Consider the following 27,602-nt stretch of genomic DNA (forward strand, 5'->3'; position numbering starts at 1 on the left):
GAGGAGGGTCAGATAGGAGAGGAAGTTAGAACCTGAGTAGGTGTCAAGGGTTGAGGGAGGAGCATATTTGCATTGTTGCAGAGACTCAGGGAAGGTTGGTGTGTGGAGGAGGAAGTCAGAAGAGAGGTGCTCTGTGTGTGGGGTAGGTTTGTTAGAACAACTGTCAAAGACCGACTTTGTAAGACAAAGAAAGAACATCTGCAAATACAATGCTATTCCTGCAACTTGTGTTGTTTGTGGTTCTCCTCCCAGGTGGTGACAGTGAAGATGGTGAGATCTGGCCCTGCCCATTGGGTGCAAGTGTGTGTGTGTGTGTGTGTTTATGCTTGTGTGTCTATGTGTGTGTTTTAATATGTGAATGTGTGTGTGTACATATGTGCGTGTGTGTATATGTGTGTCTCTGTGTATACTTGAGTGCGTGTGTGTCTTTGCATGTTTATTTCTTCAAGACTGTGTAAATGTGTGAGTTTTTTATGGGTGTGTAGGGTTTTTGTGCATGTATGCATGTGTATGCTTGTGGTGTGTGTGTGTGTGCACTTGTGGTGTGGGTTCCCCAGCACATACATGGGGAAGGAGAGTGTCACCCTGGTTCCTTCCTGAGCTCCCTGACTCCAGATGGGTACGAAGCTCATAGTTCTGGGGCAGCACATATCTCCTGAGACAATAATGGCTTTCCTGTCATCCAGATTTTGGTTCCCTTCCCTGGCACATCTACATTCTCTCTTCTTCCCAATGTCTTCCTCTCCCATAGTCTATATATGCTTTTTCCACAGACTTCCAGGATACATTCTCCTTCCAAATCATCCTGACCACATCCTTTTATAATGGACACTGTAAACACAAAAGCTAGGCTCAGCTTGGCTGGATGAGCTACAGACTCATGGATGGGACAGTGACTCTGGCAACTTCACATGCCTGTGGCCTTGATCCAAGGGCAACTTCAGCAACAAGGAGTTGATGGAACAGGAAAGGTCATTCCATACATTCTCCATTAGATTTCCTCTGATATTTCAGGACCATTTCAGTGAATGGCAGCTTGAATGTGAGTTCAGTTCCCTCAGTGGTGGGATGGAGGTGGCAGGTGTGTATGTCTCCTTGAGTTCCTTCTTCCTCTAGGAAAGAGCCTCCACTGGCTTCTGAACCTCATGTCTCCTCATTATGAAACTGAATTACACCTTTTAGGGGAGGAGGTAGAAGCCAGATCCCAATTCTTGAAAAGTTTCATGCCTTCTGCAATTTCCCCTCCTCTTATTGACTGCAGGTTATCCTCACTGTCTCATACTTGTGTCTCCCATGACCACCCCTCTCCCTTGGCTCCATCCAGGCACGTTTGCTCCCTCACTCTGTGACTGTCTCCTTGAACGCTGCTTTCTCCGCATTGAATCCCATTAGTGATGTTTGTCTATGTATTCCCTTTGGCCCACAGAACTCCCTTTCCCTTGATTGTTTTTACCCCAGCTCTCCTTCTGAGCCTTTCCTTATTCTCTACCCAGACCCTTCATGTCTCTTTTTTCAACATTTGCTCCTTCCTCAGTCTTTCACCTCTTCTTCTGCCTCCAGCAAGCAACACTTCTCCTTTGGCTGAGCCTCTTCTCAAACCAAACTTTGCTCCACTTCCTTCAATCCTCTGAACTTCTCCCTCTGCTTCCACCATCCTTGGCTTCCACTCATCTCATTTCATTTCTTTCATTCCCCCTGTCCTGAAATTCACAGTCTCTCTTCCCCAGATCCCTTTCAGGTACAGGCAGCAAAAGGCGGTGAACTGCACTTTGGGAAACCATCAGTAGGATTCATGTGGATTGCGTATCAGGGATCAGATCTCATGATCTTCCAGAACAAGTCATGGTGGCCATCTCCAAAGGGAGGAAGAAGGGCTCAGCAGGTCTGCAGACTATTCAATCAGTATCATGTGATCAATGTAAGACTACAAGCGCACATCAGTGACACCTGTCCCCATTTCCTCTTGGGTCTTCTTGATGCAGGGAAGACACATCTGCAGCAACAAGGTCAGTCCTGCTCCCTCCCTCCAAGATTTCTTTACTCTGCACTCATAAATTTGCACCATTCCCTCAAATTCATGGTGAGAGAGTGAAGAGGGGTTGACAGTGACAGATTTCTAGAGGTGGAAAAAATGTGTCCATCTAAAGTGATGTGAAGAACTAACTTCTTAGTTTGTGAATACTTGTCCTGTCTCTGCAGTGAGGCCAGAGGCCTGGCTGTCTACTGGCCCCAGTCCCAGTCCTGGCCATCTCCTGCTGGTGTGCCATGTCTTGGGTTCTACTCAAAGCCTGTGTGGGTGATGTGGATGCGGGATGAGTAGGAGCAACAGGGCACCCAGCGAGGTGACGTCCTGCCCCATGCTGATGGGACATGGTATCTTCAGATATCCTTGGATGTAAAAGCCAGTGAGGCAGCTGGCCTGTCCTGCCAGGTGAGACACAGCAGTCTGGGAGGCCAGGACATTGTCCTCTACTGGGGTGAGAAAGAGCTGGGGCCCAGCTGGGAAAGGGGATGGGTATTCCTCCAGAAGAGCAGGAGAACCAGAAGAAAAATTGGGGTTCCTAGAGACTCCATAACAAAAAGGACAAAAATGAGTAATCCAAGAAATGGAAGAGCTGAGTGTGAGAGTTCTGTAAATGTGGGTGGTGCAGAGGGTTTGTGAAGGGTCCATCTCTGAGGAGGGATGGAAGAAGAGAGAAGAGGAAGGGCGGTTGGTGAAGCAGAGGGTGACAGGAGCAAAGAGGACCAGGGAGGTGCAGTTCAACCCTGGGTGGATGGGAAATGACACACTCTCTGCACCAAACCCACAGAGCAGCACCAACCCATGGGCTTGGTCTTCCTGGAAATGATAGTGCCCCTGGTGCTTCTGGCAGTTCTCACCTTGTGGCTCTGGAAACACTGGTAAATCTATGGAGCCACCTTCCTGCTCTTTCCCAAGTGGCTCCCCACCTTTCAGTCTGTCCTCACTCCTCCTGCTCCTGTTGTCATTCCCACCATGTATTCCTCACCTCCACCTGCTGCAGAATGATTCCTCCTCTGTTCCTCCCAGGAAAACACACTGGAGACCTCAATGTACTGGCCTCCCACTGGCATGAGAAATCATCAGCCCAAGGATCAGGATATACCTAAACCCAGCTCAGCAGTGATGTCCTTGTAACTCTCTGTGTGCAACTTTTGTGTTTCATTTGTGCTTAATGATTAGTTGAGAATATAAACTCAGTGTAATTTAGCTGGATTTGTTCTTCTGACTTGGTTTGCAACTTAAATCTCAAAATTGAACTCAAAGTAAAATGGATTCCCGGCAACCTCCATGGGTCACAAGCATCAGATATCACTTCCTCCAGTGAGAATTCCCTGATTCACAAGTAGATTAGTCTACTTTGTGAGAATTTCCACCATCTTGACCTGCACTTTGGCTAATCTATTCCTGCACCCAAGCCCTTGTTGCCCCCATTAGGTTCCTTTTGCCTTCTAACTCTTAGGTCTCTTGAGAGCATGTCCATGTCTTTTAAATATTTCTATCTTTGCCAAGTGTCTCACTTGCATGGAATATTTCCTCAATAAAAATATGGGTGATTTACATGAAAACGTGCTCAACATCACTCGGCACCAGGGAAATCCAAATCAAAACCTCAATGAGATATCACCTCACACCAGTCAGAATGGCTAAAATTAACAAGTCAGGAAATGACAGATGTTGGCGTGGATGTGGAGAAAGGGGAACCCTCCTACACTGTTGGTGGGAATGCAAGCTGGTGAACCACTCTGGAAAACAGTATGGAGGTTCCTCAAAAAGTTGAAAATAGAGCTACCATATGATCCAGCAATTGCACTACTGGGTATTTACCCCAAAGATACAAATGTAGGGATCCGAAGGGGTATGTGCACCCTGATGTTTATAGCAGCAATGTCCACAATAGCCAAACTGTGGAAAGAGCCAAGATGTCCATTGACAGATGAATGGATAAAGAAGAGGTGGTATATATATACAATGGAATATTATGCAGCCATCAAAAGGAATGAAATCTTGCCATTTGCAACGACGTGGATGGAACTGGAGGGTATTATGCTGAACGAAATAAGTCAATCAGAGAAAGACATGTATCATATGACCTCACTGATATGAGGAATTCTTAATGTCAGCAAACAAACTGAGGGTTGCTGGAGTTGGGGGTGGGGTGGGAAGGATGGGGTGGCTGGGTGATAGACACTGGGGAGGGTATGTGTTATGGTGAGTGCTGTGAATTGTGTAAGACTGTTGAATCACAGACGTGTACCTCTGAAACAAATAATACATTATATGTTAAAAAAAAAGAAGATAGCAGGAAAGGAAGAATGAAGGGGGGGGGAAGTCGGAGGGGGAGACGAACCATGAGAGACAATGGATTCTGAAAAACAAACTGAGGGTTCTAGAGGGGAATGGGTGGGGGGATCGGTTAGCCTGGTGATGGGTATTAAGGAGGGCATGTTCTGCATGGAGCACTGGGTGTTATATGCAAACAATGAATCATGGAACACTACATCAAAAACTAATGATGTAATGTATGGTGATTAACATAACATAATAATTAAAAAAAATAAATCAACAAGGAAACAAGGGCTTTGAATAACACAATGGACCAGATAGACTTCAGAAGTATATTCAGAGCATTTCATCCTAAAGTCATAGAATACACATTCTTCTCAAGTGCACATGGAACATTCTCCAGAATAGATCACATACTGGGTCATAAATAAGGTCTCAACTGGCACCGAAAGATTGAGATTATACCTGCGTATTTCAGACCACAATGCTTAAAACTTGAACTCAGTCACAAGAGAAAATTTGGATGGAACACAAATACATGGAGGTTAAAGAATATCCTACTAATGAATGAATAGGTGAACCAGGAAATTAAAGAAGAATTTTTTACAAATACATGGAAACAAATGAAAATGAAAACATGAAGTTCCGAACTTTTGGAATGCAGCAAAGGTGGTCCTAAGAAGGAAGTAGATAGGAATACAGACCTTTCTCAAGAAATGAGAAAAGTCTCAAATACAAAACCTAACCTTACGCCTAACGGAGCTGGAAAAAGTACAGCAAATAGAGCCTAAATTCATCAGGAGAAGAGAAACAATAAAGAATAGAGCAGAGATTAATGATATAGAAATCAAAATAACAGAACAGATCAACCAAACTAGAAGTTGGTTCTTTGAAAGAATTAATAAGATCAATAACCCCCTAGCCAGATTTATCAAAAAGAAAAGAGAAAGGACCCAAATAAATAAAATCATAAATGAAAGAGGAGAGATCATAATCAACACTGAAGATATAAATTATAAAAGAATATTATGAGAAACTATGTGCCAACAAAGTAGGCAATCTGGAAGAAATGGAAGCATTCCTACAAACATATAAATAAGTAACCAAGACTGAAACAGGAAGAGATAGAAAACCTGAACAGACCCATAACCAGCAAAAAAACTGAAGAAGTAATCAAAAATCTCCAAAAAACAAGAGTCCAGGGCCAGATGGCCTCCCAGTGGATTTCTACCAAACATTTAAAGAAGAATTAACACCTATTCTTTTGAAGTTGTTTCAAAAAAATAGAAATGGAAGGGAAACTTCCAAACTCATTCTATGAAGCCAGAATTACCTTGATCCCAAAACCTAGCAGAGACCCCACCAAAAAGGAGAATTACAGATCAATATCCCTGATGAACATGGATGCAAAAAATCTCACAAAGATGCTAGAAAACAGGATCCAACAGTACATTAAACAGATTATTCACCATGAGCATGCCGGATTTATTTCTCAGCGGCAAGTATTGTTCAACATCCATAAATTGATCAATGTGATATAGCACATTAATAAAAGAAAGGACAAGAATCATATGATCCTCTCAATGGATACAGAAAAAGCATTTGGCAAAATATAGCATCCTTTCTTTCTTTCTTTCTTTTTTTTAAGATTTCATTTATTTATTTGAGAGAGAGAGTGAAAGAGAGAACACAAGAAAGGGGAGGGTCAGAGAGAGAAGCAGACTGCCTGCTGAGCTGGGAGCCTGATGCAGGACTCGATCCTGGGACTCCGGGATCATGACCTGAGCAGAAGGCAGTCACTTAACAAACTGAGCCACCCAGGCACCCTATAGCATCCTTTCTTTCTTTTTTTTTTTTTTAGGTTTATTATGTTATGTTAGTCACCATACCATACATCATTAGTTTTTGATGTGGTGATCCACAATCCATTGTTTTTGTATAACACCCAGTGCTCCATGCAGTACGTGCCCTCCTTAATACCCATCACTAGGCTAACCCATCCCCCCACCCACTCCCCTCTAGAACCCTCAGTTTGTTTTTCAGAATCCATTGTCTCTCATGGTTCGTCTCCCCCTCCGATTCCCCCCCTTCATTCTTCCCTTCCTGCTATCTTCTTTTTTTTTTTTTAACATATAATGTATTATTTGTTTCAGAGGTACACGTCTGTGATTCAACAGTCTTACACAATTCACAGCACTCACCATAGCACATACCCTCCCCAATGTCTGTCACCCAGCCACCCCATCCTTTCACTCTTCACAGATGACATGATACTCTATGTTGAAAACCCAAAAGACTCCATTCAAAAATTGTTAGAACTCTCTTCGACCTCAGCCACAGCAACTTTCTTCCTAGAAACATTGCCAAAGGCAAGGGAAGCAAGGGCAAAAATGAACTATTGGGACTTCATCAAGGTAAAAAGCTTTTGCACAGCAAAAGAAACAGTCAACAAAACCAAAAGACAACCGACAGAATGGGAGAAGATTTTTGCAAATGACATATCAGATAAAGGGCTGGTATCCAAAATCTATAAAGAACTTATCAAACTCAACACCCAAAGAACAAATGATCCAATCAAGAAATGGGTAGAAGGGGCGCCTGGGTGGCTCAGTTGTTAAACGTCTGCCTTCGGCTCAGGTCATGATCCCAGGGTCCTGGGATCCAGCCCCACATCAGGCTCTCTGCTCAGCGGGAAGCCTGCTTCTCCCTCTCCCACTTCCCCTGCTTGTGTTCCCTCTCTCTCTGTCTCTCTGTCAAATAAATAAATAAAATCTTAAAAAAAAAAAAAGAAATGGGCAGAAGACATGAACAGACATTTTTCCAAAGAAGACATCCAAATGGCCAAGAGACACATGAAAAAGTGTTCAATATCGCTCGGCATCAGGGAAATCCAAATCAAAACCTCAATGAGATACCACCTCAAACCAGTCAGAATGGCTAAAATTAACAAGTCAGGAAATGACAGACATTGGCAAGGATGTGGAGAAAGGGGAACCCTCCTACACTGTTGGTGGGAATGCAAGCTGGTGAACCACTCTGGAAAACCGTATGGAGGTTCCTCAAAAAGTTGAAAATAGAGTTACCATACAACCCAGCAATTGCACTACTGGGTATTTACCCCAAAGGTAAAAATGTAGTGATCCGAAGGGGTATGTGCACCCTGATGTTTATAGCAGCAATGTCCACAATAGCCAAACTGTGGAAAGAGCCAAGATGTCCATTGACAGATGAATGGATAAAGAAGAGGTGGTATATATATACAATGGAATATTATGCAGCCATCAAAAGGAATGAAATCTTGCCATTTGCAATGACATGGATGGAAGTGGAGGGTATTATGCTGAGCGAAATAAGTCAATCAGAGAAAGACATGTATCATATGATCTCACTGATATGAGGAATTCTTAATGTCAGGAAACAAACAGTGTTGCTGGAGTGGTGGGGGGTGGGAGTGATGGGGTGGCTGGGTGATAGACATTGGGGAGGGTATGTGCTATGGTGAGCACTGTGAATTGTGTAAGATTGTTGAATCACAGACCTGTACCTCTGAAACAAATAATACATTATATGTTAAAAAAAAAAAGAGAGAGAGAAGACAGCAGTAAGGGAAAAACGAAAGGGGGGAATCAGAGGGGGAGACGAACCATGAGAGACTATGGACTCTGAGAAACAAACTGAGGGTTCTAGAGGGGAGGGTGTGGGGGTATTGGCTAGCCTGGTGATGGGTATTAAAGAGGGCATGTACTGCATGGAGCACTGGGTTTATATGCAAACAATGAATCATGGAACACTACATCAGAAACTAATGATGTAATGTATGGTGATTAACATAACATAATAAAAGAAAAAATGAAAATAAAAAAATTGCTAGAACTCATATAGGAATTCAGCAAAGCGGCAGGATATAAAATCAATGCACAGAAGTCTGTTGCATTTCTATAAGGAAATGATAAGGCAGAAGAAAGAGAAAGGAACCAATCTCATTTACAATTTCTAGGAATAAACCTAAACATAGGTGTAAAGGATCTGTACTCTGAAGAGTATAGAAGACTTATAAAAGAAATTGAGGAAGACACAAAGAAATGGAAAAACATTCCATGCTCATGGATTGGAAGAACAATATTGTTGAAATGTTTATGCTGCCCTGAGCAATCTACACATACAATGCAATCTCTATCAAAATCTCAGCAACATTATTCACAAAGCTAGAACAAATAATACCAAAATTTATATGGAACCAGAAAAGATCCTGAATGGCCAAAGGAATGTTGAAAAAGAAATCCAAAGCTGGTGGCATCAAAATTCCAGGCTTCAAGCTGTATTACAAAGCTGTAATCATCAAGACAGTTGGTATTGGCACTAAAACAGACACATAGATCTATAGAACAGAATAGATAACCCAGAAATGGACCCTCAACTCTATGGTCAACTAATCTTTGATGCAGGAAAGAATATCCACTGGAAAATGGACAGTCTCTTCAACAAATGGTGCTGGGAAAACTGGACAGCCACATGCAGAAGAATGAAACTGGACCATTTTCTTACAACATATACAAAAATAAACTCAAAATGATGAAAGACATAAACATGAGACATAAATCCACCAAAATTCTAGAGAAGAACACAGGCAGCAATTGCTTTGACCTTGCCCACTGCAAATTCTTGCTAGACACATCTCACTAGGCAAGAGAAACAAAAGCAAAATGAACTATTGGGACTTCAAAAAAAGCTTTTGCATAGCAAAGGAAATAGTTAACAAAATGGTTGGACAATCTACTGAATGTGACTAGATATTTCCTAATAACATCTGATAAAGAGTTAGTTTCCAAAATATATAAATAACTTGGACAACTCAACCCCAGAAGAACAAATAATCCAATTAAAAATGGGTAGAAGACATGAGTAGACATTTCTCTAAAGAAGACATTCAGATGGCCAACAGACAGGAAAAAAGCTCAACAATCACTCATCAACAGGGAAATGCAAATCAAAACCACAATGAGGTATCACCTCACACCTGTCCCATTGGCTAAATTCAAAAACACACAAGAAACAAGTGTTGTAGAGGAAGTGGTGTAAAGGGAACTCTTGTACAAGGGAACTCTTGTACACTTGATGGGAATGCAAACTGGTGCAGCCATGGTGGAAAACAGTATGGAGGTTCCTCAAAAAATTAAAAACAGATTTACCATAAGATCCAGTAATTCTACTACTGGATACTTACCCAAGGAATGTGAAAACAGTGAAATGAAAATAAACATGCACCCGAATGTTTACTGAAGCATTATTTACAATAGTCCATGTATGGTAGCATCCCAAGTGCCCATAGATAGAGGAATACAGAAAAAAAAAAAAAGGTGTGGTATGTACCCACAATGAAATATTTATCAGGAATAATAATGACTGAAATCTTGCCATTTGCAACAACATGTATGGAGCTAGAATATGATGGTAAGTGAAATAATCAGTCAGGGAAAGACAAATACCATATGATTTCACTCATATGTGGCATTTAAGAAACAAACAAAATGAGCAAAGAGAAAAAGTGCCAAAGGAAAAAACAGAATCTTATCTATAGAGAACATACTGCTGGTTCCCAGAGGGGAGATGGGTGGGGGAATGGGGGAAATAGGTGAAGGGGATTAGGATTACACTTATATTGATGAGCACTGAGTAATGTATAGGATTGTAGAATCCTTATACTGTACCTGTGAAACTAATATAACACTGTGTGTTAACTATACTAGAACTTAAAATAAAGGAACCAAACAAAGAAAAAGTAACTCAGCACAACAAAATGTATAGTTCTTGGTTTATGTGTTTTTCTTCTCAAGTAGAATAAAAGCTCCTTGTATAAAGTGATTGCATTGTGAACACAGTATTTTCATGAGTGTAGCAAGGTCCTTGGATCCAGGCCGGTGCTAAGTGACTGGTGAGTGGGTATATATTAATGCAAGTCAGACTGAGGGGGTATACTTCAGATGTTTCAATGCCCCATGGTCTCTGTGATGGCTACTGGTTCCTCCCTAAGAATAATAGTGAACTGGTGGTTGCCGATACTGTTACACATGCAGTCATGGGGGAACTTGGACAAGCAAATAGAGCAACCATTAAAAAGAAACCCATTGGCCCAAAATGGCACCTCAGGCCAGATCAAGTACCCAAACCTTGTTTAATCCCTAACCTAACTACAGTTACCACTTCCTGTTCACCTGTCAGTGAGATTTTTCTGGTCAGCACCAGTGAGGTATTCTGTCATATGGGCCCTCTCCATCCACCAGGGAGGGGAGGTCATCTGAATGGTGAGACCCTCTCCTCTCACAATTAAGGGAAAGTAACCTTTCCTGAAACACTCCTTTTTCTTCTTATGGCAATGTCTTCCTATAAAATCTTCCTGTTTATACATCTCTCCAGAGTTCCCCTTTACTTGCCAGATGTGTGCTACCCCATTCTTGAATCACTTAATAAAAACAACTGGATATTCAAATTTACCTGGATGATTTTTTGTTTTTTAACATAAGCAGCAGGAAATTGGAAATGTAAATGAGCTGGGGTAGGGGTGAGATGGGGAAGGAAATACATGGGGAGTGTCACAAGGGCAGGAGGGACAGAATGAAGGCAGGGTCCAGTGCTGGGTGCAGGGGGCTGTGTGTTTACATGGGTTTCTCTCTGGAGAAGGAAAAGCCTGAGAGGTGCGGTCAATTTCTCATGCCATGTAAGACTTGTTCTGAATTAGGGGATGTGGAGCAGGATGGAAGCTGGTGACAGGGAGAAGCTGGGAGCCAGAAGGAGAGTCAGACCAGGAGGGGAAGTGAGAGTCTGAGCAGGTGTCCAGGGTTCAGGGAGGAGCACATTTGCATTGTTGCAGAGACCCAGGGAAGGCTTGTGTGTTGAGAAGGAAGTCAGAAGAGAGGTGCTGTGTGGTGTAGGTTTGCTAGAAGAGATGCCAAAGGCTGACTTGTAAGAAAAGAAAGAACATCTGCAAATATAATGCTGTTCCTGCAACTTGTGTTGCTGGTGGTTCTCCTCCCAGGTGGTGACAGTGAAGATGGTAAGATCTGGCCCTACCCAGTGGGTGCATGTGTGAGTGTGCATGTGTGTGTGTGTGCATATGTGTTTGTGACAGTCTTTGTTGTGTGTGATGTGTGAACATGTGCTTGTGTGCATTTCAATATGTGTGTAAGTATGTATGAGTATGTGTATGTAGGAGTCTACTTGAATTCCATCTTCCTCTGGGAAAGAGCCTCCAGTGGCTTCTAAACCTCATGTCTCCCCATCATAAATCTGAATCACACTCATCTAGGCAGGGAGTAGAAGCCAGACCCCAATTCTTGAAAAGCTTCATGTCTTCTGATACTTCACTCCTCTCTTGACCACAGGCTGTGCTCTTCTGTTCCTGACTAGTGTCACCTGACACCACCCCTCTCCCTGGCCTGTAACCTCTCCTCCCTCACTCTGTTACAGACTCCTTGAACTGTACTTGTCTCCTCATTAAGTCCCATTAGTGAACTTTATCTATGTGTTCCCTGTACCCACTGCACTCCCTTGAAGCTAGATTATTTTTACCTCAGCTCTCCCACTGAGCCCTTCCCTATTCTCTGCCCACACCCTTCATCTCTCTCCTCCAATATTTGTTCCTTCCTTTATCATTCACCTCTTCCTCTGCCTCCGTCCACCACCACTTCTGCTTTGTGTGAGCGCCCCCTCAAACCTCAAACCAAACTGTGCTCCATTCCCTCCAATCCCCTGAACTTCTTCTTCTGCTTCCACCATCATGGCTTCCACCCATCTCATTTCATCTCTTTCTCTCCCCCTGTACTGTTACTCTCAGTCTCTCTTCCCCAGATCCTTTCCAGGTACAGATCGCAGGAGCTGTGATTCCCACTTTGGAAAAGTATCAGAAGCCTTTGCACAGATTGCTTATCAAGGATCAGATCTCATGAGTTTCCAGAACACATCATGGCGGCTATCTCCAAAGGGAGGAAGTAGGGCTCAGCAGGTCTTCACACTATTTAATCAGTATCATGTTTTCAATGAAATGCTATACACGCTCCTCAGTGGCACCTGCCCTGGTTCCTGATGGGTCTTCTTGATGCAGGGAAGGCATATCTCCAGCAACAAGGTCAGTCCTGCTCCCTCCAAGAATTCTCTATTCTGCACTCATAAATTTGTACCATTCTTTCAAATTCAGGGTAAAAAGGAGTCAAGAGGGAGAGAGGATGATGGGGACAGGTTTCTAGAGGTGGAAAGATGTCTATCTAAAGTGATGTGAATATCTACCCTCTCAGTCTGTGAATTCCTGTCCTGTCTGTGCAGTGAGGCCAGAGGCCTGGTTGTCCACTGGCCCCAGTCCCGGTTCTGTCCATCTGCTGCTGGTGACCCACGTTTCTGGCTTCTACCCAAAGCCTGTGTGGGTGATGTGGATGTGGGGTGAGTAGGAGCAACAGGGCACCCAGCAAGGCAACGTCCTGCCCCATGCTGATGGGACATGGTACCTTCAGATGTCCTTTTATGTAATAACCAGGGACACAGCTGGCCTGTTGTGCTGAGTGAGACACAGCAGTCTAGGAGGCCAGGACATGGTCCTCTACTGGGGTGAGAAAGACTGGGGTCCAGCTGGGAAAAGGGTGGGTATTCCTCTAGCAGAGCAGGAGAGCCAGATGAAAAATTGGGGATTCTAGGGACTCCAGACCACAAAGGACCAAAAAGTCAGTAATCCAAGAAATGCAAGAGTTGAGGGTGAAGTTCCTGCAGATGTGGGAGGATGTGGAGAGTTGGGTGAAGGGTCCATCTCTGAGGAGGGATCAGGGAAGACAGAAGAGGAATGGCAGTTGGTGAGGCAAAAGTTGACAGGACCAAAGAGGACCAGGGTGTTGCAGTTCAACCCGAGGTGGATGGAAAATGACACCCTCTGTGCACCGAACCCACAGAGCAGCCCCACTCCATGGGTTTGGTCTTCCTGGCAGTTGCAGTGACCCTGGTGTTTCTGGCAGGTCTGGCATTGTGGCTCTGGAAGCACTGGTAAGTCTCTTGGAACCCCCTTCCTGCTCTTTCCCATGTGGCCCCCTACCTTTCAGTCTGTCCCCAGCCCTCCTGCTTCCATTGCCCTTCCTCCCTGCAGTCCTCACCTCCTACTACAGAGGGACCTCCTCCTCTGTTCCTCCCAGGAAAACACACTGGAGACCTCAGTGCACCGGCTTCCCTGTGGAGTGAGATCCCAGCAGCCCAGGCTCCAGGACTTACCTAAACGTAGCTCAGCGGTGATGTGCTTGCCACTCTCTGTGTGCAACTTTTTCTTTCAGTTCTGCCTAATGATCAGTTGTCAATATAAGCTTAGTGTAATTTAGTGGGATTTGTTGTCCTGACTTGTTTCTGGAACTTATATCTCAATATTTATATTTGAATGAAATGAAGTCCCAGCACATGCTTGGGTCATCAGGCATCAGATGTTACTTCCTCCTGAGAATGCTCCCTCATTCAGAAGTAGAAGCAGTCTACTGTTGAGAATGTCCACCACTTTTCCTGAACTTTTGTAAATCTATGTCTCATTCCCCACACTTCCTTACCTCCAGTTAGGTCCCTCGTCCCTTCTAATTGTTAGGATTCATAAGAGCAAAGTCAATGTCTTATTAATATGTATATCCTTGACAAGGACACTCACCGGCATGAAATACGTGCTCAATAAAAATCTGTGTTGAATTTATGCCACATTTGTAGGTTTTTCTTTTGCTTCCTGACAAGTTTGTAGTAGTTGATATGTTTGATGCTCTTCTTGTTAAGTCTTGTCACCTGGCCAAGGGAATTCACACTCCTCTGGATCTTTTCTGAAGTCTCTGAGCCCCTGAGGAGAAACAGTTTTACCTGTGACCATTCCAGTTATTTAACTGCAGAAACCTGTTGGAGTGGACCCACTGCCTGATCCTTGTGGTTGATGGCAGGGGAATGAGATGCTCTCTATTGTCCTGATGATAAGGTAAGGGTATGAAGCCCGAGACAAGTGTAATTCAGTTTTCAACACCAGAGAAGGAAGCCTGAAGATGAAACTTGCATGGAAGGAGGCAGAGAAATTGTATACATGGAACTTGCCAGGAGGGTATATCTAAAGTGTTCTCACCATAAGAATGTTAAAGAAAAGAACAGAAAAGAAGCAAGAGGGTCTGGAAGGAGGAGTAAACATGGAGGAGGAGTAGGAGGACCCCAAGCTTGCCTGGACCCTCAAACACAGCATGATAAATATCAAATAATTCTGAATACCCATGAAATTAATTTGAGGACTGACACAACAAATTGCACAGTTAGAGGCAGAGAAGAGACCACATCATGGAAGGTAGGAGGCACAGAGACATGACTTGGGGAAGTGGATCATGGGTGCTGTGGAGGGGAGGGAGCCCTTGTCACAGACAGGAGAGAGAGGGAGAGGGGGTGGGGAGAAAGGAGTGTGCAGGGGATTACGCAAGGAAAACACTTCCCCAAAGCCAATGACTGGGAAAATGACAGGGGCTCATTTGTGAGTTTGTGCAACCAGTGGGGCTCAATAACTGGTGTTTTAGAGGTCTATACCTTGGCTGATGTGGAGCCCAGTGGGCACTGCAGTGCTCCTGAGGAGGAGGGCAGAAGTCCGGGGACAGACACTGTTCTGCTGTTTCTAATAAAAGGGCTTGGTATCTTGTAATTCTGGCCTAGGAGATCCAATGAAATGCCCTAGAATTTAGGGTGTCCAATACCAGTTGGGGTATATAAACAGTTATGCCTTATCCCAAGGTTAATTTAGAGGCCTCTTCTACCAGTAGGGCCATGGATGCCAGTGCTCAGAGGCCGGGAGGCCATCCCTGTGCCACAGGATCTAGATTCTTAGACAGATGTGTGAATGGGCATTGGGAAGGATCAAGCATTTGGATCAAGACTTCAAGGGCCACTCCCCTTCTCTCATGCACATATAAGGAGAAACACTTCTGGAGGTCGGGCAGGGAACCTGGTGTGGCCCGTGTAAGTGCCTGTTGGAGAGTTCCAAAAGCTTTTTTCATTTCAAGGTCCCACTCCAGAAACTCCTCCTCAGGTCCCTTCAGGGCCTCATAAAGAAGTTTTGTTATTAATCCAAATTGGGGTATCCATATTCGACAAAACCCTGAGATACAAAAAAGGAATGAAGCTACTGTTTTGTAGAGGGAATTTTCATGTTAAAATGAGACCCTTATGGTGGTCAGAGAGGCTCTTAGTCCCTGGAGTTAATATTAATCCTAAGCACTGAACCTTCTGAGAGGAAATTTGGACCTTTGAAGGGGAGAACTTAGAGCCCCAGAAGGGAAGCTCTGAAGCACCAGGATGGTATTTGTGTCAGAGGTGTTCTCATTAGGGCTGTAGATAAGTAAATCATCAGCATATTGAAGTAAGACACTGCTTCTGGAGAGCTGAAAAGTGGAGAAGTCCTTGGCTAGGGCCTGTCCAAATGAATGTGGACTGTCTCTAAAGCCCTGAGGGAAGACAGTCCAAGTTAGGTTTGAGTAACCTGGGTGGAGGGGTCTTGCCACTCAAAGGCAAAAAGGAACTGGGAAGCCAGTGCACTGTGATGCAGAAGAAAGCTTCTTTTAGATCCAGCACTGTGTCTAAAGGGATTTGTCCTGGGAAGGTATAACGGTTAGGTAAATAGAAATAACAGAGTTGTTGATAGCTCTTATGTTTCCTGTACCATTCTATATGAGCTATTGGACTTTTATCGCCAAGATGGGGGTATTACAAAGCAAATTGCAGGGGTGCCAAAGTCCTGTCACTAAGAATTTTTGTATGAGTGGCCGTAGTCCCTGTCTGGCCTCCAGACATAAGGGTACTGGCATTTTCTGGGGAGGAAATGAAGGTAGGAATAGTAAGAAGGGAATCTGGATACATGATTCCAGAACACTCTATTAACTTCACTTGCTACAAAGTCTCATGGTATCTAATTAAAGTAATAGAAAATTCACAACAGGACCCTCTGTGTGAACATCATAATTATTAGCATATGTTCTTATCCTAAAGGAAACAGTGTAAGATTCTCATTTCCTCAAATAAGGTTACAACTAGTGCTTTCTGATCCTCAAGAACTTTTTAAGTTGAATATCTCCATAATTTTAAGAATAATTGGATGTCCAAAGCAAATTATTCAATCATTCAAGAATTTGGGGCACCTGGGTGGCTCAGTCAGTTGGGCGTCTGACTCCTGGTTTTGGCCCAGATCATGATCTCAGGGTCATGAGATCAAGCCCTGTTTTGGGCCCTGCACCAAGTGAGGAGCCTGCTCAATATTCTCTCTTTCTAAATTCCCCCTCTGCCCCCCCAACCCCTGTTGCGAATGCTCCCTCTCTCTTTCTAAAAAAAATTAAATTATATTAAATTTAATTTAATTTAAAAAATAAATAAATAATCTATGAGCACTTACCACTTATCAAGCTTTCTGTTAGATGTTGGGGATCCATTATAAGACAGGTATATATCTAACACCCAAAGGCAACCTATGATGTCACGATTCTGAGTGGTCAAACATCAGTTAAGGGACACCACTTTAGAAAATATTATTTCGGAGGGGGGAAAGATGACGGAGGAGTAGGGGACCCTATTTCAACTGGTCCCCGGAATTGAGCTGGATATCTACCAGACCACTCTGAGCACCCATGAAACCAGCCTGAGATGTAAGAAGATCTGGATCTCTACAAACAGAATATTGCAGGAGGTTGGTTTTGAGGTACGAAGCGGAGAGCCGTGATCCTGCGGGCAGCTATCGGAGGATAAACAGCAGCGGGAGGGTGCCTGGCCGTGGGGATCCTGCACCGGTGGTGAGCGACAGCCTCGCGTGCTGCAGACAGGCACAGACTCGCAGACCGGTAGCATCGGGAAAGGACTTTAGGGCAGCCCCCGGGGTGGAAAACCAGACTGGCGGGGTTGCGCACACGCGAACTGCAGCCCCCTGGACAGAAACCCAGAGCGACGGTCGCGCGCACGTGAACTGCAGTCCCCGGGATAGGAAGGACCCCAAGCAGCGGAGTCCCGTGCGCGTGAACTGAGAGCAGCTGGCGGTTTTAGAAGCACAAAGGGCAGAGATGGGCCCTGACCTGGAGGCAGGACTGGGGGCGCTGCAGAGGGGCGCACAACCCAGGACGCTGCAGTTTATAGCAGCACAGACAGAAACGGAGACAGTGTGGCCTGGAGAGCTCACTGGAGAACAGACTGCGGTCTCTCTGCTCTGAGGCAGAGGGTTGGAAACGGTCTCTTCTGCTCTGACTCGCGGAAGAGACGCGGAAAGCCGCTAGGGAAAGGTGCCAGAGAACAAAAGCCCCAAAGACTGATTCCCACTGAGCCCATCCCCCACCACAGGGGCTCAGGGCAACTCAGCCCAAACAGGGATACCTGAGCAACAGCGCGGCAGGCCCCTCCTGCAGAAGGCAGGCTGGGAAAACAAGAGGCCAGCAACCCTAAGGTCCCAAGAAAACAGGTGCATCTTGCTTGGGTTCTGGTCAATAATTTGGACTCTATACATTCCCTCAAACACCCATCAACAGAATGACTAGGAGGAGGAGACCCCAAAATAGAAAAGACTCAGAGATTATGACTTATGCTGCAGATTTACAAATGGATGCAGATATAACCAGGATGTCGGAGATGGAATTCAGGCTAGCAATTGTGAAGACAATGGCTAGAATGGAGAAATCAATTAATGGCAACATAGAGTCTCTAAGGGCAGAAATAAAAGGGGAATTGGCAGAACTTAAAAATGCTATCAGTGAGATCCAGTCCAATCTAGATAATCTAACAGCTAGGGTAACTGAGACAGAAGAGAGAATAAACGATCTGGAAGACAGTATAATAGATAGAAAGGGACAAGAGGAGGCCAGGGAAAAACAACTCAGAATCCATGAAAATAGAATCAGAGAAATAAGTGACACCATGAGGCGTTCCAATGTCAGAATCATTGGAATCCCGGAGGGAGTGGAGAGAGAGAGAGGGCTAGAAGATGTATTTGAGCAAATCGTAGCTGAGAACTTCCCTAATCTGGGGAATGAAACAAACATTCGAGTCCTAGAGGCAGAGAGGACCCCTCCTAAGATCAAGGAAAACAGGCCAACACCCCGGCATATAATAGTAAATCTCGCAAATCTTAGCACCAAGGAAACCATCTTAAGGGCAGTTAGGGGGAAGAGATTCCTTACGTACAGAGGGAGGAACATCAGAATAACGTCAGACCTATCCAGAGAGACCTGGCAAGCCAGAAAGGCCTGGCAAGACATATTCAGGGTACTAAATGAGAAGAACATGCAGCCAAGAATACTTTATCCGGCAAGGCTTTCATTTAGAATGGATGGAGAGATGCAGAGCTTCCACGACTGGCAGAAGTTGAAAGAATATGTGACCACTAAGCTGGCCCTGCAAGAAATATTAAGGGGGGTTCTATAAAAGGAGAAAGACCCCAAGAGTGATCTACAACAGAAATTTACAGGGACAATCTATAAAAACAACGTCTTCACAGGCAACATGATGACAATTAATTCATATCTTTCAATAATCACTCTCAACGTGAATGGCCTAAACGCTCCCATAAAACGGCACAGGGTTGCAGATTGGATAAAAAGATAGGACCCATCCATATGCTGTCTACAAGAGACTCATTTTGACCCTAAAGATACATCCAGACTGAAAGTGAAGGGATGGAGATCTATCTTCCATGCCAGCGGACCTCAAAAGAAAGCTGGGGTAGCAATTCTTGTATCAGACAAATTAGATTTTAAACTAAAGTCTGTAATAAGAGACACACAAGGACACTATATCATTCTTAAAGGGTCTATCTAACAAGAAGATCTAACAACTGTAAATATCTATGCCCCCAACATGGGAGCAGCCATCTACATAAGCCAACTGTTAACCAAAATAAAGAGTCATATTGATAACAATACGTTAATTGTAGGAGACCTCAATACTCCACTCTCAGCAACGGACAGATCATCTAAGCAGAAAATCAACAAGGAAACAAGAGCTTTGAATGATACATTGGACCAGATGGACCTCATAGATATTTACAGAACATTCCACCCTAAAACAACAGAATACTCATTCTTCTCAAGCTCACACGGAACTTTCTCCAGAATAGACCATACACTGGGTCACAGATCAGGTCTCAACCGATACCAAAAGATTGAGATTATTCCCTGCATATTCTCAGACCACAATGCTCTAAAACTGGAACTCAATCACAAGAAAATATTTGGCAGAAATTCAACACTTGGAAGCTAAAGACCACTCTGCTCAAGAATGTTTGGGTCAACCAAGAAATCAAAGAAGAACTTAAACAATTCATGGAAATCAATGAGAACAAAAACACATCGGTCCAAAACCTATGGAATACTGCAAAGGCGGTCCTAAGGGGGAAATACATAGCCATCCAAGCCCCACTCAAAAAGAAAAATCCTGAATTCACCAACTAACTCTACACCTTAAAGAACTAGAGAAAAAGCATCAAATGACGCCTAAGCCATGCATTAGAAGAGAAATAATTAAAATTAGAGCATAAATCAATGAATTAGAAACCAGAAACACAGTAGATCAGATCAATGAAACTAGAAGTTGGTTCTTTGAAAGAATTAATAAGATTGATAAGCCACTGGCCAGACTTATCCAAAGAAGAGAGAAAGGACCCAAATTAATAAAATTATGAATGAAAGGGGAGAGATCACGACCAACACCAAGGAAATAGAAACAGTTATTAGAAATTATTATCAACAAATATATGCCAATAAACTGAGCAATCTGGATGACATAGATGCCTTCCTGGAAACCTATAAGCTGCCAAGACTGAAACAGGAAGAAATTGACAACCTGAATAGGCCAATAACCAGTAACGAGATTGAAGCAGTGATCAAAAACCTCCCAAAAAACAAGAGTCCAGGGCCTGATGGATCCCTGGGGAATTCTACCAAACATTCAAGGAAATAATACCTATTCTACTGAAGCTGTTTCAAAAAATAGAAACAGAAGGAAAGCTTCTAGACTCATTCTATGAGGCCAGCATTACCTTAATCCCCATACCAGGCAAAGACCCCATCAAAAAGGAGAATTTCAGACCGATAGCCCTGATGAATATGAATTCCAAAATCCTCAACAAAATCCTAGCTAATAGGATCCAACAATACATTAAAAGGGTCATCCACCACGACCAGGTGGGATTTATACCTGGGATGCAAGGGTGGTTCAACATTCGCAAATCAATCAATGTGATAGAACACATTAATAAGAAGAGGGAGAAGAACCATATGGTCCTCTCAACTGATGCAGAAAAGCATTTGACAAAATACAACATCCTTTCCTGATTAAAACTCTCCAGAGTATAGGGACAGAGGGAACATTCCTCAAGCTCATAAAATCCATCTACGAAAAACCCACAGTGAATATCATCCTCAATGGAGAAAAGCTGAGAACCTTTCCCTTAAGATCAGGAACACGTCAAGGGTGCCCACTCTCACCACTGTTATTCAACATAGTACTAGAAGTCCTAGCAACAGCAATCAGAAAACAAAAAGAAATAAAAGGTATTCAAATTGGCAAAGAAGAAGTCAAACTCTCTCTTTTTGCAGACGACATGATATTTTATGTGGAAAAGCCAAAAGACTCCACCCCCAAATTACTAGAACTCATTCAGCAATTCAGTAGTGTGGCAGGATACAAAATCAATGCACGGAAATCAGTTGCTTTCTTATACACTAACAATGCAACTGTTGAAAGAGAAATTAAAGAAACGATTCCATTTACAGTAGCACCAAAAACCATAAGATACCTCAGAATAAACCTAACCAAAGAGGTCTAGGATCTATACTCTAGGAACTACAAAACACTCATGAAAGAAATTGAAGAAGACACAAAAAGATGGAAAAATATTCCATGCTCATGGATCGGAAGAATAAACATTGCTAAAATGTCTATGCTATCCAGAGCAATCTATACCTTCAATGCCATCCCGATCAAAATTCCAATGACATTTTTCAAAGTGCTTGAACAAACAATCCTAAAATTTGTATGGAATCAGAAAAGACCCCGAATCGCCAAGGAGATGTTGAAAAAGAAAAACAAAGCTGGGGGCATCACGTTGCCCTATTTCAAACTATATTACAAAGCAGTGATCACCAAGACAGCATGGTACTGGCACAAAAACAGACATACAGACCAATGGAACAGAATAGAGAACCCGGATATGGACCCTCGTCTCTATGGTCAAATAATCATTGACAAAGCAGGAAAAAACATGCAATGGAAAAAAGACAGTCTCTTCAATAAATGGTGCTGGGAAAATTGGACAGCCACATGCAGAAGAATGAAACTTGACCATTCTCTAACACCATTCACAAAGATAAACTCAAAGTGGATGAAAGGCCTCAATGTGAGACAGGAATCCATCAAAATTCTAGAGGAGAACATAGGCAGTAACCTCTCTGACATCGCCCACAGCAACTTCTTTCAAGATACATCTCCAAAAGCTAGTGAAACAAAAGCAAAAATGAACTTTTGGGACTTCATCAAGATCAAAAGCTTCTGCACAGCAAAGGAAACAGTCAACAAAACAAAGAGGCAACCCACAGAATGGGAGAAGATATTTGCAAGTGACACTACAGATAAAGGGCTGGTATCCAAAATCTATAAAGAATTTCTCAAACTCAACACCCAAAAAACAAATAATCAAGTCAAAAGTGGGCAGAAGAGATGAACAGACACTTCTCTGAAGAAGACAGACAAATGGCTAACAGACACATGAAAAAAATGTTCATCATCATTAGCCATCAGGGAAATCCAAATCAAAACCACAATGAGATACCACCTTACACCAGTTAGAATGGCAAAAATGGACAAGGCAAGAAACAACACATGTTGAAGTTGTGGAGAAAGGGGAACCTCTTACCCTGTTGGTGGGAATGCAAGATGGTCCAGCCACTTTGGAAAACAGTGTGTAGGTGTCTCAAAAAATTAAAAATAGAGCTACCCTATGACCCAGGAATTGAACTCCTGGGTATTTACCACAAAGACACCGATGTAGTGAAAAGAAGGGCCATATGCACCCCAATGTTCATAGCAGCAATGTCCGCAATAGCCAAACTGTGGAAAGAGCCGAGATGCCCTTCAACAGATGAATCGATAAAGAAGATATGGTCCATATATACAATGGAATATTACTCAGCCATCAGAAAGGATGGTGACTAACATAACATAATAAAACTAAAAAAAAAAAAAAAACAGCAAGAGAAAAGAAGACAGTTACATCCAAGGGAAACCCATAAAATTTTCAGCTGATTTTTCAGGAGAGACTTTGCAGGCCAGAAGAAAATGGTGTGATATATTCAAAGTACTGAAAGGAAAAATCTGCAGACAAGAATATTCTATCCAGCAAGGCTATCATTCAGAATAGAAGGAGAGATAAAGAATTTCCCAGACTTGGGGCACGTGGGTGGCTCAGTTGTTAAGCATCTGCCTTCGGTTCAGGTCATGGTCCCAGGGTCCTGGGATCAAGCCCCACATCGGGCTCCCTGCTCGGTGGGAAGCCTGCTTCTCCATCTCCCACTCCCTCTACTTGTGTTCCCTCTCTTGTTGTGTCTCTTTCTGTCAAATAAATAAATATTAAAAAAAAAAAAAGAATTTACCAGACAAGCCAATGTTAAAGGAATTCATGACCACTAATCCAGCACTACAAGAAATGTTAAGGGGGACTCTGAATGAAAAGCAAAGACCAAAAGGAAAGGAAGCACAAAAGCAATAAAAATAAAGATATTCATAAGCATCATCAAGGAACTCACAAAATGAAAGGATATAAATTATGATAAAATATACCTAAAACATAGGTAGTGGATGGGAGAGGAGTAAAGGATGTGTTCAAACTTAAGTGACCTTAACTTAATATTGACATCTAGATACAAAAGCTGTTCTATACATACTGAATGGTAACCAGAAATCAAAAGTTAGCAATAGGTATGCAAAATGTAACAAGAAAGAATCCAAGCATCCTGCTAATAAAGAAAGCCAACTGTCCATTGGAGAAAAGAGAAAGAGGAGAAAGGAACAGAACTACAAAAACAAACATGAAACAAGTAACAAAATGGCAATAAGTACATATCTATCAATAATTACATTGAATATAAATGGATTAAATGCTCCAATAAAAAGATGTAGTGTGATGGGATGGATTAAAAATCAAGACACATTTCTATCCTGCCTACAAGAGACTCGTTTCAGACCTAAAAGCACATGAGATTAAAAGTGAAGGAGGGGAGAAGCATTTATCAAGCTAATGGATGTGAAATGAAAGCCAACATAGCAATACTTGTATCAGACAAGATAGATGTTAACAGAAAGACTGTAACAAGGGGCAAAGAAGGACACTATATAATAATAATGAGAACAATCCAACAAGAAGATATAACAATTGTAAATACTTATGCACCCAAAATGGGAGCACCCAAATACATAAAGCAGTTAGTAACAAACATGAAGGAAGTAATCAATAGTAATGCAATAATAGTAGGGGACTTTAGCACTCCATTTACATCAATGGACAGATGATCCAATTAGAAAATCATCAAGGAAACAGTGACCTTGAATGACATATTGAACCAGTTAAATAAATGATATTTCAGACCATTCCATCCTAAAACAGCAGAGTACACATTCTGATATTTGTATACACTAATAGTGAAGCAGCATAAAGAGAAATCAAGAAAACCATCCCATTTCAGTTGCACCAAAAATAATTCAATACCTAGGAATACACCTGACCAAAGAGGTGAAAGACTTGTATCTGAAAACTATAAAATACTGATGAAAAAAAATTGAAGGTGACACAAAGAAATGGAAAGATATTCCATGCTTATGGATTGGAAGAACAAATATTGTTAACATTTCCATACTACCTAAAGCAACTACAGATTTAATGCAATGTCTATCAAAATACCAATAGCACTTTTCACACTACTAGAGCAAACAATCTTAAAATTTGTATGGAACCACAAAATACTTTGAATGGCAAAGGAATCTTGAGAGAGACAAACAAATCTGGATGCATCACAATTCCAGATTTCAAATTATACTACAAAGCTGTAGTAATTAAAACAGTATGGACTTAGCACAAAAGTAGACACTAGGGTCAATGGAACAGAGCAGAGAGCCCAGAAATAAACCCAAATTTTATGGTCAATTAAATTTTGAAAAAGGAGGCAAGAATATACAATGGGAAATAGAAAGTCTCTTCAACAACTGGTATTGGGAAAACTGGACAGCACATACAAAAGAAAGAAACTAGATGACTTTCTTACACCATACACAAAAATAAATCCAAAGTGGATTAAGGACCTAAACGTGAGACATGAAATCATAAAAATCCTAGAAGACAACACAAGCAAATATCTTATCCCATTCCGTGGATTGCCTCTTAGTTTTGTTGACTGATTCCTTTGCTGTGCAAAAGCTTTTTATCTTGATGAAGTCCCAAAAGTTCATTTTTGCTTTTGCTTCCCTTGAATTTAGAGACATGTCTTGAAAGAAGTTGCTGTGGCTGATGTCAAAGAGGTTACTGCCTATGTTCTCTAGAAATTTGATGGATTCCTGTCTCACATTGAGGTCTTTCATCCATTTAGGGTTTATCTTTTTATATGGTATAAGAGAATGGTCTAGATTTTTAAAAAATTTTTATTGTTATGTTAATCACCATACATTACATCATTAGTTTTAGATGTAGTGTTCCATGATTCATTGTTTGTGCATAACACCCAGTGCTCCATGCAGAACGTGCCCTCCTCAATACCCATCACCAGGCTAAGCCATCCTCCCACCCACCTCCCCTCTAGAACCCTCAGTTTGTTTTTCAAAGTCCATCATCTCTCATGGTTCGTCTACCCCTCTGATTTCCCCCCTTCATTCTTCCCCTCCTGCTAGCTTCTTCTTCTTTTTTTTTTTTTTTTAAGATTTTATTTATTTATTTGAGAGAGAGAGAATGAGAGACAGAGAGCATGAGAGGGAGGAGGGTCAGAGGGAGAAGCAGACTCCCCGCCGAGCAGGGTGCCCAATGCAGGACCTGATCCTGGGACTCCAGGATCATGACCTGAGCCAAAGGCAGTCGCTCAACCAACTGAGCCACCCAGGTGCCCCCCCCCTTTTTTTCTTAACATATATTGCATTATTTGTTTCAGAGGTTGTTTTTCCCCCCCTTCATTCTTCCCCTTCTACTATCTTCTCCTTTTTTTTTTTTCCTTAACATATATTGCATTATTTGTTTCAGAGGTACAGATCTGAGATTCAACAGTCTTGCACAATTCACAGCGCTTACCAGAGCACATACCCTCCCTCCCCAGTGTCTATTACCCAGTCACCCCATTCCTCCCACCCCACACCCCAGTCCAGCAACCCTCAGTTGTTTCTTGAGATTAAGAATTCCTCATATCAGTGAGGTCATATGATACATGTTTTTCTCTGTTTGACTTATTTCGCTCAACATAATACCCTCCAGTTCCATCCACGTCATTGCAAATGGCAAGATCTCATTCCTTTTGATGGCTGCATAATATTCCATTGTATATATATCCCGCATTTTTTTTATCCATTCATCCGTCGATGGACATTGTGGCTCTTTCCATAGCTTGGCTATTGTGGACATTGCTGCTATAAACATCAGGGTGTACGTACCTCTTTGGATCCCTACATTTGTATCTTTGGGGTAAATACCCAAGAGTGCAATTGCTGGATCATATGGTAGCTTTATTTTCAACTTTTTGAGGAACCCTGAGGTTCCTCAAAAAACATACTGTTTTCCAGAGTGGGTGCAGCAGCTTGCATTCCCACCAACAGTGTAGGAGGGTTCCCCTTTCTCCGCATTACCGCCAACATCTGTCATTTCCTGACAAGGTAATTTTAGCCATTCTGACTGGTGTGAGGTGGTATCTCACTGAGGTTTTGATTTGGATTTCCCTGATGCCGAGCGATGTTGAGCACCTTTTCATGTGTCTCTTGGCCATTTGGATGTCTTCTTTGGAAAAATGTCTGTTCATGTCTTCTGCCCATTTATTGATTGGATTCTTTGTTCTTTGGGTGTTGAGTTTGATAAGTTCTTTATAGATTTTGGACACTAGCCCTTTATCTGATATGTCATTTGCAAATATCTTCTCCCATTCTGTCGGTTGTCTTTTGGTTTTGTTGACTGTTTCCTTTGCTTTGCAAAAGCTTTTTATCTTGATGAAGTCCCAATAGTTCATTTTTGCCCTTGCTTCCCTTGCCTTTGGCGATGTTTCTAGGAAGAAGTTGCTGCGGCTGAGGTCGAAGAGGTTGCTGCCTGTGTTCTCCTTTAGGATTTTGATGGACTCCTGTCTCACATTGAGGTCTTTCAACCATTTGGAGTCTATTTTTGTGTGTGGTGTAAGGAAATGGTCCACTTTCATTCTTCTGCATGTGGCTGTCCAATTTTCCCAACACCATTTGTTGAAGAGACTGTCTTTTTCCCATTGGACATTCTTCCCTGCTTTGTCAAAGATGAGTTGACCATAGAGTTGAGGGTCCATTTCTGGGCTCTCTATTCCGTTCCATTGATCTATGTGCCTGTTTTTGTGCCAGTACCATACTGTCTTGATGATGACACCTTTGTAATAGAGCTTGAAGTCTGGAATTGTGATGCCGCCAGCTTTGCTTTTCTTTTTCAACATTCCTCTGGCTATGCGGGGTCTTTTCTGGTTCCATGCAAATTTTAGGATGATTTGTTCCATTTCTTTGAAAAAAGTGGATGGTATTTTGATGGGCATTGCATTGAATATGCAGATTGCTCTAGGTAGCATTGACATCTTCACAATATTTGTTCTTCCAATCCATGAGCATGGAACGTTTTTCCATTTCTTTGTGTCTTCCTCAATTTCTTTCATGAGTATTTTATAGTTTTCTGAGTACAGATCCTTTGCCTCTTTGGTTAGATTTATTCCTAGGATCTTAAGGTTTTGAGTGCAATTGTGAATGGGATCGACTCTTTAATTTCTCTTTCTTCTGTCTTGTTGTTGGTGTATAGGAATGCCACTGACTTCTGTGCATTGATTTTATATCCTGCCACTTGACTGAATTCCTGTACAAGTTCTAGCAGTTTTGGGGTGGAGTCTTTTGGATTTTCAACATAAAATATCAGATCATCTGCAAAGAGTGAGAGTTTGACTTCTTTGCTGATTTGGATGCCTTTGAATTCTTTTTGTTGTCTGATTGCTGTGGCTAGGACTTCCAATACTATGTTGAATAGCAGTGGTGATAGTGGACATCCCTGCTGCATTCCTGA

At 42.5% G+C, this 27,602-nt stretch overlaps 1 protein-coding gene and 2 pseudogenes across 1 annotated transcript in view; all 3 read left to right on the forward strand.

The window, feature by feature from the left end:
* Positions 1-209: 209 nt before the first annotated feature.
* LOC118013946 lies at positions 210-14,013 on the forward strand (annotated as a pseudogene).
* LOC118013945 (T-cell surface glycoprotein CD1a-like) overlaps positions 11,226-27,602 on the forward strand; it is a 28,352-nt gene continuing 11,975 nt past the window's right edge. Inside the window, exon 1 of the mRNA XM_035009891.1 lies at positions 11,226-11,357. Coding sequence (XP_034865782.1) covers positions 11,297-11,357 — 61 coding nt within the window. The 5' untranslated portion in view covers positions 11,226-11,296. The remainder of the gene's footprint in view (positions 11,358-27,602) is intronic.
* Positions 12,062-13,254, forward strand: LOC118013947 (annotated as a pseudogene).

The sequence above is a fragment of the Mirounga leonina genome, unplaced genomic scaffold (assembly GCF_011800145.1).
Source record: "Mirounga leonina isolate KUSES-001 unplaced genomic scaffold, KU_Mleo_1.0 Mir_154, whole genome shotgun sequence".
NCBI lineage: Eukaryota > Metazoa > Chordata > Mammalia > Carnivora > Phocidae > Mirounga > Mirounga leonina.